Here is a 12,380-nt window from a genome sequence, read left to right on the forward strand (position 1 = left end):
TCCTAATCCTGCTGACTTTTCCAAAGTTTATCCTTCAAACACTTAAATTCATGTTCTTCTTTTGTATATGCTTCAGCCTCAGCTTTCCCTCACTCCCAGTGTCTCAGACGAAAAGATAAGTGACAAGGGCTGAGATCTGTGACAAGTGTTTATCTCATGCTAAAATTGCACCTCTTTCTGGATGTCTCTATACCTAAAGCTAAGACCATGGCAAAGAAGATGGTGCCACAGAGTGCCACCCTGCCTGACAAATCAGTTGTAGCTTTTCTGATTAATTTCTGTCTGGAATTTTTCACATGATTTGCTTTTTGATTGATCCTTATAAAGCAGCATGAGATGGTAGTGGGTAGCTGGATTAGACAGCTCTCTGCAGCTCTCTGCAGCAGGCAAGGCCCAAATGACTGCTAGCTAGATACCCCACTAGAAAAGCGTACAACAAACCATTCTTCTGCCCAACAATCCAGAGTTTTAATAAAACAGAAATGAATGGATCTTGAAGCAGTCAAGGTATTTGAAATATTTTTTGTCTCGTTCTTCCTACTAATTAATTCTTGGCTAGAGAAAAAGGATCAGGGCAAAATACAAGAAGCAAAACAAATGGGAAGGGAGCTTTTTCTGTAGAATTATTTTCCCACAAATTGAAATGTCTCGTTTGGAAAAGTGGGTATAAAAACAATGGGAAAAGAGAAAAGGGCTTAAGTAAAATGTGTTGCTCCATTCATTTCCTCTAGCTGTTCCATTAGAGCTCTACATCAGTAATAGAACCTGTTGTCCAGAATGGCATAAAGGTAATTGAATCCTGTGAAACAAGTTGTTCTAAAATACTGCAGAAGACTTCCTGATATTTAAAACAATGCAACTTGATAAATTTCTATCAGCAAAATGCAGTTTCTTTTTGTTTTGACTACATATATGTCATTCAAGCTGAAAAAATTAAGCTTAATAACAATATTTTTATTGTGTCCTTAACCTCTGTGTTTTTCACTGAAAGAAACCATGAAAAACAATGTTATAAGCACACATTTCTGTTTCTGACATTTCAAAGAATTTGTAATGGTCTATTATATTTTTATCCATCAGTGAATGCAAGAAATCATAAAGAACACATGAATAAATCAGAAATGTATTCCTGAGGCAGCAAGATATGTCTTTCCTTGACTGTGCACTACTGTGGTGCAAATATATGCAGTTCACATTTTAAAAGAAGTGATTTAACTAACTATTCTGAATATTTTTCCATTATTATTTTTAACCTTGTAAAAACATTAGGATGCTGGTGCTGATTCTGCTAAGACATAAATGTATCTTCTGTTTTGGGGCATGCCATCTGGAATCAGAATTCTATTTAAAAAAAATTTAAAAACCTACCTTTTTTCACATTATATCTCAAAAATTTTATTTTTCTTTTTGGATTTGCAGGTGGCAAAGGAGGGAAAAAGAAGAAAAGCAAAAATACTGCCAAGCCTCAGAAAAATAATGGTTCAAACTGGGCCAGTGTTCCCCTCCCACCCCCTCCTGTGCAACCACTCCCAGGCACAGAGCTGGAACACTACGGGGTAGATCAACAAGAAGCAGGGTAATTTTCTTCTTTTTCTTTCGAAGAAAAGTCTGTGATTTGTGGAGATGAGGCTTCTGGTTTGTTTTTTTGTTTTTTGTTTTTTCCAAATGACAACATTATTCTATTTTGTTTTAAAAAAGAGAACACCTTTTCCTATAGACTTATTGAAGGCTATGGAGGAGGACTGTGTGACTAGCTTGTCATGAGAGCGAATGAAGATGGAAATAAAATCAACCTTGTTTCATCATCATGTTGGGTTTCTCTGCTTACTCATGCTGAGACTTTTTCTCACTTCACAGTTAGCCTAATGAATTTTGTTGGGAGCTGCTTGTAGATTATGGGACTTAGTGAGTAAGGATGACACAATATGGACTGTATTTTTTCACTGGTTTGATGTTGCCTGTTTTCTGTTGTCTGATGCAACAGAGCAAAAAATACACATAAAATTGTATTGATTTTAAAAGATCAACCAGTTGGTAGTAATCTTCTCATTGCCATTTACAAGAAACTTCACAGTTAAGGAAATTTGTAGGTATTTTTTTAATTTAAACTACTCTTGAGACTCTGGAACCTTTCACTTATCTTTGAATATCATAAACTTATTCTCAAGGACAATAAAAAATCACATAAAAAGCAATAGGAGGAAAGAGACATTTTCTACACAAAGTGCAGCTATGGAATGCTTTCTATGAAGTGAAATTATATGAAATTGCAGATTATCAAACTCTGGAGGAAAATCAGAAAAATAGTTTACTGTGATCAACTCTGTTGGTGCCTATGAGAATCACTGCAGTTCCTTCTGGGACAAATCTACCTGCTTAAATATATGGAATAATCAATATTTCCTAATGATGAAGTATATGTTTTAAAAATTGTTTTAATAGTTATACTGAATAAAAATATTTCAAGTGCTATCTCTTTTATAAGTACTTCTATGATGAAAATCAGAAGATTTAAAGGTTAATTTTTGAGTTTTAAAACGAGTGGTAGCTAACTGTATGTCAGTAGAGTTCCTTTTAAAATGAAGGCTATATTAGAGATAGAATTCCAAAATAAATATCAAGGAAAATGAGCAAACTTACTGGTTGTAAATATTTTTTGAAATATCAAGAAAAAGAAGTTCATATAAACATTTTTTCTGTATCTGATATAAAAATAAAATAAATTCAAGATGGTTTAGCTATCTAGTATTTGTAATTATCAGTTTATGTCCTTAAAACATATGTTGAGCCACTTCATTAAAATAATTAAGCTATAGAAGGTGATCAACTCAGATTTTCTTCAACGACAATAAAATAGCATAAAAATTAAATGGAAACACCATCCAGAGAAATCCCTTGTGACACAGAGCTTCACTTCTCAGTTGCATAAAATATCTGTTATCTTGCCAGAAGAAATTACATTGGTCACCAAGACAACACTTTGTATTTAAGAATAAGGTAATCACCAGTCTTGCAGGTTCCTATCAATTCAGTTTTTTCCTTATCTTTTAAATTACTCTTTTATGTGTTGGTTTGTTTTGGTGGGTTTTTTTTTTGGTGTTTTTTTTTTTTTTAATGGTATCTCATTAAGAGTGATTATAACAAGATCTTCTAATGTGTATTTTACAAGTCAAGGACAAATATAGAACTAAAGATTAGACTTACAGTGTCAGTATTGAGCTACAGTAATTTGCAAAAAGCTTCACTGAACCCTACCTATTAGTAATGGCCATTCTGTATTCAGGGGGTTGATGTTGTTTCTGTGGATTTCAAAATGCTAAAATGGAATTCATCACAGACTGCATTCCTTATGTTTCCATTATGTTTCCATTAATGTTGTAAAAAATGCTTTTCTTTTTAATTGTTTAAACTGTTTTGTTTTCCTTTTCTCTGATATATACTATGTATGACAAGTTCACTGTGTTTTAACTTCAGAATTAATTATATGCAAACATACATATATTGAGAATTACATTTGAAAAATAAATTTCTAGTCAGAAAAACTAAAAACTTTAATAAAGTTCTCACAGTGTGATATGAAAAGTGATTATTAAGGACAATAAAACAAGGAATCTGGAATGTAAATACCCATTTTTCTGTGCATCTCTTCCTATGATTCTTGAATTCAAATGTGAGTTTTGTGGGCATGAGTATCCCAAATAAACTAAACAATTTTGACACCTTATTTTATGTATTAGAAATCAACATTAGTGTCTTTCTGGTTAATAAATTATAGGAAACAATCTACAGTAGCAATGACAGAAAAGCGGTCTTTCAGAAAGAAAAAGCAGTCGCGTCACTTAAACATAAAAGGAAAAACAACTCTTGAATCTCTTTACTGTCTTCTCCCCAGAAGAATCAAGGTTGTTATATTCACGCCTATTTTTCCATAAACTTCAACAAGTATAACAAAAGATGTACATGCAAATCCAAGCAGTCATTGTAAGCAACATGGTAGATTTGGGGATATACTTAATTCCAGTTCAACCTGTGAAGAAAGTCTGTTTATTAGTGCTGTTTCCCTAGCAAACTCATTCCTGTGAAATTTTCCCCTTTTTCTTGGCCTTCTAAGACTCTCTGCTTGTTCCTTGCTCTTCCACTTGCACATACTTCACAGTCTTTGAAATTACTGTTTTGTCAGTCAAACATTCCTTTTGTTTTTTAGCTTTTTTTAGAGAAGATGCTTTTGCTTGGTTTTATCTTATACACTTGACAATAAGGAAATGTTTATTTATTATTCTTCATCATCTCTTTGTATTTGTCACCAGTAATATGCATGATCTTAAGCCAACCACAATTATGATTGGTTATTTTTATTTCCTACTACTGATTACAACTTGAAATGGAGCATTAGCTGCTGGTTGTTAGTGTGCATGGTAGTAAAATTACTTAGAAACGTATCTATTGAGAGCATGTATAGATGATAATACATTTTATATAAACAAAATACTTTCTTTTAAGGCCTAGAGAAGGATTTTTTTTTCCTGCAACAATTTGTGTACTGAAATAGAATTCCTATAGAATGTTCCCTTTATCTATCATTTGTACTATTTAATTTTGAAGAAGAATCCCTGATATGAAATAAAAGTGAAATAAACTAGCAAAGAGAAAAAGATGAATATAAAATAAATCTGCTAATATTAAAATAAAAATTGTTAGAAACATATTCATTTTTGTCAACTGGACTTAAAATTAATCATCATGAAATTACAACCAGATGTTCCTAGTGAAATTAAGGGTTTTAGATTTAATAAGAAGTACTTGAAAAAGTTGAGTGCATTTTTTTCTGAGTTGTATTTACCCAAGGATCTGAAAAAAAAACATGGATGTGACCAATATTCACTATGCTAGTTCCAGAAGTTTAAATAACTGTATAATTTGTATGAGATGCAGTCACAATGTCTTCCTTTAGGTTTGCTTGCTTTTTCTTTCGGATTTATTTTTGGTAAATTGAATGCTAGTGCTGGTGACTTTTCAGACATTACGTTGTAAAGATACCTGAGATTTTGAATCTCATTGTCCTGAGCTTCAGGCTTAGGATCCTCTCTATTTAAAAAAAAAACAAAAAAAAAACAAAAAAAAAAACCTAGTTGAAAATACTGTACTTGTGCAGAATCTTTTTGTTAAGAAATAGACTGTCAAGCTGAACATTTGGGGATTTGAAACAAGCAGGGTCAAAAGGCTAGTGCCTCCAAAGCTCATTTATGCACTACTGTAAAGTCACTAAGGAGTCTCTTTCAGCCCTGTCCCTTTTAAGGAAGATGCTATTGCACTTAAGCATGAGGTTGAAAGAGAGTAACAGAGTTATTGCACTGCAGATTTTTAACAGCATGAGTTAGGATGGTCTCCTCACCTTCAGGTGTCAATGTCATGAGTGAATATGGCAAGGAAAGACAAGTTAAAGCTATTAATGACTGTCTCCTAAGGAATTTAATGTACATTAACATTTTCTTTAAACTCTCTGTTGTGAGAACAGATAATCATCCAATAGCTCCTAATACCTAGTGTTAAGACACAGCATTCATTTGTCCCTCTGTACACATACATATTTCTGCATATCTGCACATGGTTACATCTAAATATAAATTTAAAATGATACCAGCTTTAATTACAATCTACATCTTCCACAGGCTTTCAGCTCTTTCAGTCAGATATTTAGCTGTCCTGAATCTGTAATTTTAAGTATGGCCTACTTTTGAAAAATGGAAAAGGCATTTAGTTAATTTTAGAAATCTTCGTTTTTGCTTAAAGCAAATCTTCTGTTCGTAATATGAGTTATGAAACTTCTCTGTCTCAGTGTTCTCAGCCGTTTTGAAACCCAGCTCCTCACATGAGAAAACTGTCAGTGATTCATTTTTCTCAGGTAAATTGATAATTCCTACAAAACGAGGAACCTTGAAGGAGTATTTTTCAATTACTTCAAGAAATTAATCTCAATGTGTTGTTTGCAGCATTGAGACCAAAAGTGTACACTGTCTGAAGACCTTGAAGTTGAAAAGTGACTTAGATGATGCTTGGGAATGGCCTTCAGGGTATGAGATGATTTGACAGTGAAGGAGCTATGAGAGCTCTTGGTTGTCTACTTGTTTTTTCAAAAGAGCTGTCTATCCTGAGATATTTGGGAATACACTGGGAGTTAAGAAGACATTCAAGGGATTGCAGACTGGCTGGACGTGCAGAAGATGGGAAGAGCAGATAGCGTTGAGATTTGAGTTCTGTTAGCAGAAGTGTACTCAGCAGAAGATGTGTTTGGATTAGAGCATTGCTCTGGAGAAGCAGTGCTTAAGCTATAGGAAAAGGCAGTAGGACCTATGTGTTTTGGTTAGTGATGATGTCTCTAAGGGACAGGGTCCTAGAATGGTACTATAATACAACCCCGAACTGAAAGGTCCATGATGAAGCCAAGAGAGGAAAGGATTGAATATCTGGCAAAGCTTACATAAGAATATAAAACATCTGTTTCTAATCCTGATCAGATATAGCTTCATCTCTTAACCCCCAGATGAAAGATCAAAAATAGAACCAGATAAATGTAATGCCTGTTAGAACATATATATATATATGAGGAGAGATTAATTTGGTGTAGAAGAGTATTGGTGGTTGTTAACCTTTTAATGTACTTTGAAGAGCTGTATTGGAAGTATTCAAAAATTTAGCACTGTCTAGGTAAGTCCCTGAAAAGTCTGGTTAGGATGTGGGGTGCTGTCAGAGCTGTCAACTTGTGCATTAAGTGTATCTTATTGTTGGCACAGCTGCATAGCATATGCCTAAGGCAAGTGCTGCATAAATGTATTACACATCATGGTAGATACATATATACTATGTAGAAAGACAGAGTGAGGAAACTGTGTGGAAAGTGTTGCTTTTTATAGAGGCTACAAACTAAAAACAAAGAGTAAATTTGCAGACAAATAAAGGGGGAGGTGGATGCGAGGAAGCGCATAAGTGCAGACCATTGTGATCTTCCAATACTTGAAAGGAGCTTACAAGTAAGAGGGAGACTGACTTTTTATGCAGGTAGATAGTGATAGGATAAGGAGGAGGTGGATTTAAACTGAAAGGAGAGGTTTAGGTTAGATACTGAGTGAAGAACTTCACTCAAGAGAGTGGTAAGGCACTGGCACAGACTGCCCAGAGAAGATGTGGATGTCCATCCCTGGAAGTGTTCAAGGCCAAGCTTGGTGGATTATTGAGCAGCTTGATCTGCTGGGTGGCTACCCTGCCCACAGTAGGGTGTTGGAACTGGATGGTCTTTGAGGTCCCTTCCAACGCAAGCCATTCTGTGATTGTGTGATCCAGACTTTCTTCTGGGTACAAGTCACTACCTATAAAGCTCACCCTGTCTTTTAAGAATGCTCCTATTTTCATGTCTAGGTAAATCTTCAATACATTCTCCTAGGTTAATGATTGAGAAGGTGAGTTAATTTTTGTAGCTGATTGTGGAGGAATGTTGTCACCATCATAAATGTGATTATGGATCTGTAATTATTTTTGTTGCACATCTTACTCAAGTTGCTTAGCAGTTGTGGGAAAAATTAAACAGAATCACTAAGGAGAACTGAAGCAAGTATGACCTTATTTTCAATATAAGTTATTAATTAATTAATTCATTCATTCAATAAAACTTATTGTGTGTGAGGAATCAAACTGCAGTAAAAACCTTGTATACCTGCTGCTGCACTTCAGAGCTCAGATTTGACATATGCTAAGTTTACTTGGTTTTTATTTTAGATATGACAGTGATGGTTGGTGTCCACCCTTGCCTGTTCAGACCTACCTCCATCAGGGCATGGAGGATGAGCTTGAAGAAGACGATGATCGTGTTCCCACACCTCCTGTGCGAGGAGTAGCTTCATCGCCTGCGATCTCCTTTGGGCAACAATCAACTGCAACACTCACGCCTTCTCCACGAGAGGAGATGCAGCCAATGCTTCAAGCCCACCTTGATGAATTAACCAGGGCCTACCAGTTTGATATAGCAAAGCAGACATGGTAAATGTTTGAAGGGGAAACTTGCAGTCTGGGAAATGAAAACACAGTATTAATCTATTCCTGAGTGATACAAATATCAATTCTGTTTAACATTTTGCTAATGTTTACAAAACTATAAAATGAACAGGAAATAGCAAAACTGTATCTGTAGTGCAAAGGCCATAAACATTGAAATATGCTTTTTAAATCATAATACTTGACTAAAAAGACAAAAAAATGATATTCTTCTGGAGTTTTGCTTATACTGAATAGTTATCACCCACCTACTCACAAATTGTATGCCATTTATAATGTTCTCAGGCTAGCAGAAGACATGATTTTTACAGAATTTTCAAAAATAATGATTGACTAAAGCTCTGATTAAAAATAATGTTAATTACTTGAAATAGCAGTGTAGCAGCTTTTACTCTTTATCACATGAGAATGATGCATTTGTATATCTGGCTGTATTTTGAAACACCAGGAAAATTTCTGATACGTAGGGAAAACCCAGAAAAGACTTGAAGGAGGTTAGAATTTACAGAGGTATCTTGCATTTCAGAGTGCTTTATGCCTATTTAAGAGAAGAGCAAGCAAATACCACAGTAACATTTCCCCTGTAAAACAAACAGAAGCAATCTCTTTGGGGACTGAAAGGGGAACTTGTCATCTGCACCAGAAGGGGATGCAGTGAAGGTCAGTTGCCTTCTGGATGTTCCCTAAGAGGCAGCTGTCCTTTAGAAACTTTTTTATCCAGACAAAGCTTGAGACTCTCAGAGGACAGAAGTGAAGCTAGTTATCGAGTGGCACGCTGCCAGAAGGGAAGCAGCTTTCCATACTGTTAAATAAAGTCGCAAAGTTATTCAGCTTGAGCTACCATAAATAGACCAGGTAGGTAGGAAGGCCATGCCAAATCAAAGCCAGCTGTTTTCCCTGGACTCTGTCGAAGCCTGAAGGCTTCTCTGCAATCTACACTCCATCAGCAGGGCACTTTGGTCCCACCACAGTGCCATGCTGCCAAACATGGAGCCTAGCCTACTGTGGGACAGACCGAAATCCCAGGCAGCAGCTAAACTAGGCCTGCTAAAGGTGGCTGGCTTCCCAGATACATATCCTATCTGCACAGGCAATGCTGCTGCATTTTGCAGCTGTTACACTTTCCACACCCTGCAAAGTGCAGGCACCAGACTGGTAGCGGGTAACGAGACAGGGTGCAGTGGCAGAGCCTCTAGCAGCTGACAGGAAATGTCATCTGCAAAAATGAAAACTGATCAGGGACTTTCATAACAGGGATAGTAATATACAGATTTTTTACTTTGGAATATACTTAGGAATATGGAGATTTTAACATCACTCTCCTGTTAAGGACGTAGTAATTGCACATGAAACTCTGAAAAATAATACAGTTAAAAACCTGTATTTTCATGCTAGGTTATTACTGCAGGTTTAGGGGTATATATTGAGAGCTGCAAATACAGGTGGTTTGTGATTGGTTGGCTGGAGATGCACCATGCTGCCAAAGGGTCTAGCAAAGGCTGTTCAAAGTCAGAGGAAAATCCTGCACTGCCTGAAGTGGGAAGGAAGATTTCTTTGTTTTTCTTTCTCAAGTTTAGTCTATCCAGTATAGAAAGAAAAAACAAGATGAGACCTATCAGATTACTGTAGGAGTAACTGAAGAGATATTTAGAGACCAGCCAATTAGGAATTTAAAAGCACATTACTAGATTACTAGAAAAGTATGTAATCATTATGGCCTCGATCCAGCAAATCACTTAAGTATATGCTTAACTACAAGTACATGAGATATTGACTTCAATTGTTCTATCACATGCTTAACATTAAGCATATACTTAAGTATTTTGCTTGATGGGGAGCTAATCACGCTGTTTATTGAGGGTGTTAGATCACAGTGCCCTTTAGCACAGTGTTTTGAATACTGCATAGCCAAGACTTTGGTGTCCAGATAGAAAAATACTCAAGAGCTGTTAATCAGAAAGAGGTTGTATATTAGAAACACAGTCTCTGCTCTGCAAATAAGCTTCAGATTAAGCAACAATTTAAAGCCTACACACAAAGGTGGAAAGAGATTCCAACATAACACTTACTATGACATTCTCTGATGCAATAGAGTAACATTATGAGAAAAAAAAAAAAGAATGACTGTTTGAATAAGTAGAATTACCGTACTTATGAAATGTAGGCAATAAAACAGCAGCAGAAGCTCAGTGAAAATGTATGAGAGCTAGGTAGCCAAACAGGTGACATTTGCAATTTTCTCTGTTATGCTGGTGTCCTAGCATAAGACCAGCGGAGTCCTGGATCCCATCCAGAATTCTGTCAATTGATATCAGGTCACAGCACCTCATGAACAGATATCCAAGGGCTCTCACGTGGCTGAAATAGCAAATTCAAGCCCCATACGCACACTTATGCCAAGGCCAGTCATGTCTGGGTCCCCCAGCACAGCTTGCTGTGTACCTCTAGTGCTGTAGAAAATGCTGCAATGAAAGCTGATGGTTGTTTTCCTCTGAGAGAACCATATAAGTGAAACTCCAAACCCAGTGCTTGGCTTTGGTTATGTAATTATTCTGTGGATGTTTTTTTTAACTTTATTTTTCCTTTTTTTTTTTTTTTTAATTGCATGCAGTAATCATGCGTTCCCTAATACTGCTGCAATTAAGTCAATTAAACTACTAGAAGTAAAGTAAAACCTCCTTTTTGATAATGGACTCATTGGACTTGAAAATTTCTTCTGTCCTATAGGCCATTTCCTTCTCTTCAGGGTGAGTTTTATGACAGAACATTGAGTCTATTCAGGCAGAGGTGTGAAATTTAATTTTGGCTCAAATGCCTGATTTGCAAGGTGACATGTAAGGTTAGACATTCATATAAATGGGTTGGGATTTGGAATTGTGCTTTTCCATGGACTTCCTACCCAGTTCCATGTACATCAGTTCCTCACCTATTAAAGGACAATCTCAGCCTTTCCTGTTTTATAGGAGGGGTAGTATATGTAATATTGAAAAGTGTGCAGATACTCTGCTATGGTGAATAACTGAACTGATTTTTCTTGAGTTTGAGCTAACAAGCATGTTTTGTAAATCTGTTTCAGGCTTACTGAGAGGCTTATCTTCTACTGACCACAAAGTACAAACTCTCATCCATTCTGTTGCCCTTTTCCTGTCTGTTTGCATAGGCACATCCAAAGCAATACACAACCTCCTCAGGCACCAGTTCCACCCCTCGGATATGTATCTGGAAACCTTATTTCAGACTTGGAAACAGATGTTCCAGACGATGATGAGGATGATATCGAAGAAGAAACTCTAGAAATCAATAGGCCACTGAGAGGTCTAGAGCATACTCCAGGCTCCAGTATGGACAATTTAGACAGCTCTGTGACAGGTAACCAAACACAGTAAACACTAACACCAGCTTGTTCCTCACAGGAAAATACATCACTAAACAAACACTTTTAAAGTGAAAATTTATTCCACTCTATTTCTGTAACATTTAAAATGCGTTAATATTGAATGCTAAGTTAAAGAAGGATTTGAAAATACTTTGTGTTGCTGCAAAATGATAAGAAAATTCATGAATTTTAAAAAGCTTTAAAGAGTCAAAAGAAAACTCAATTATATCCTAGCTTTCATGAAAAGTTCACTCTACTGGAGAAGCAAACCAGTTACATAAAAAGGAGAGGGAAGACCTCAGCTTTGGAATATATGTTTCATACATCAGGAGCAGCATAAAAATGTTATCTTAAATAATTTTCAGATATTTTGCTGGGTAAATGCTTTCACAGATGAACATGAAGAAATTAGAAGACTTCAAAATAAGCATAGTTAGTTAGATCAGCACAACATCTAGTTGTAGTGTAATATAACATTTATGTTGGAAAAAAAGTGTATTTTGAGCCTACTTTGTGTTGAAGAATTTAGTAATTGTTCCCTTTCAGTTGAGGTATTTAATTATTCTGACATATCTTTGCTTTTCGCCCTTTGCATACATTGGAAAGTTACAACAGGAATCATCAAAGGGGACCTACAGGAGTATGATAAACTAATGTACAGAATCTGAATAAATAAAATTGCTGTTGGTGAAGTACAGGCAGTGAAATATATGCATTTTTTTTTTTAAATGGAGACTTTATATGGACACATTGAACTTTTTAAGGTAACTCCAGATTCCCCTTAGGAATGGAGTTGGACTTAGGAGTCTCCCAAGGCTAGACTTGGGCTTCTATACGATGTACTGTATACATAATGTTCAGGTTTATTGCAGATCCAGATGTGCCCATAGTTCCTGACAGCTGGTGGGTGCCTCTTCAGTCTTGGAGCTCTATGGAAGAATACTAGCTTGTTAATTGC

At 36.0% G+C, this 12,380-nt stretch overlaps 1 protein-coding gene across 1 annotated transcript in view; it reads left to right on the forward strand.

Moving 5' to 3' along the window:
* The window catches only part of ROBO2 (roundabout guidance receptor 2), a gene marked incomplete at both ends in the record, with an annotated part of 445,132 nt that overhangs the window by 407,367 nt on the left and 25,385 nt on the right, over positions 1 to 12,380 (forward strand). Inside the window, 3 exons of the mRNA XM_079549526.1 lie at positions 1,420 to 1,576; positions 7,771 to 8,031; positions 11,207 to 11,415. Coding sequence (XP_079405652.1) covers positions 1,420 to 1,576; positions 7,771 to 8,031; positions 11,207 to 11,415 — 627 coding nt within the window. The remainder of the gene's footprint in view (positions 1 to 1,419; positions 1,577 to 7,770; positions 8,032 to 11,206; positions 11,416 to 12,380) is intronic.

Source organism: Tetrao urogallus (assembly GCF_951394365.1).
Source record: "Tetrao urogallus genome assembly, chromosome: 1".
Taxonomy (NCBI): domain Eukaryota; kingdom Metazoa; phylum Chordata; class Aves; order Galliformes; family Phasianidae; genus Tetrao; species Tetrao urogallus.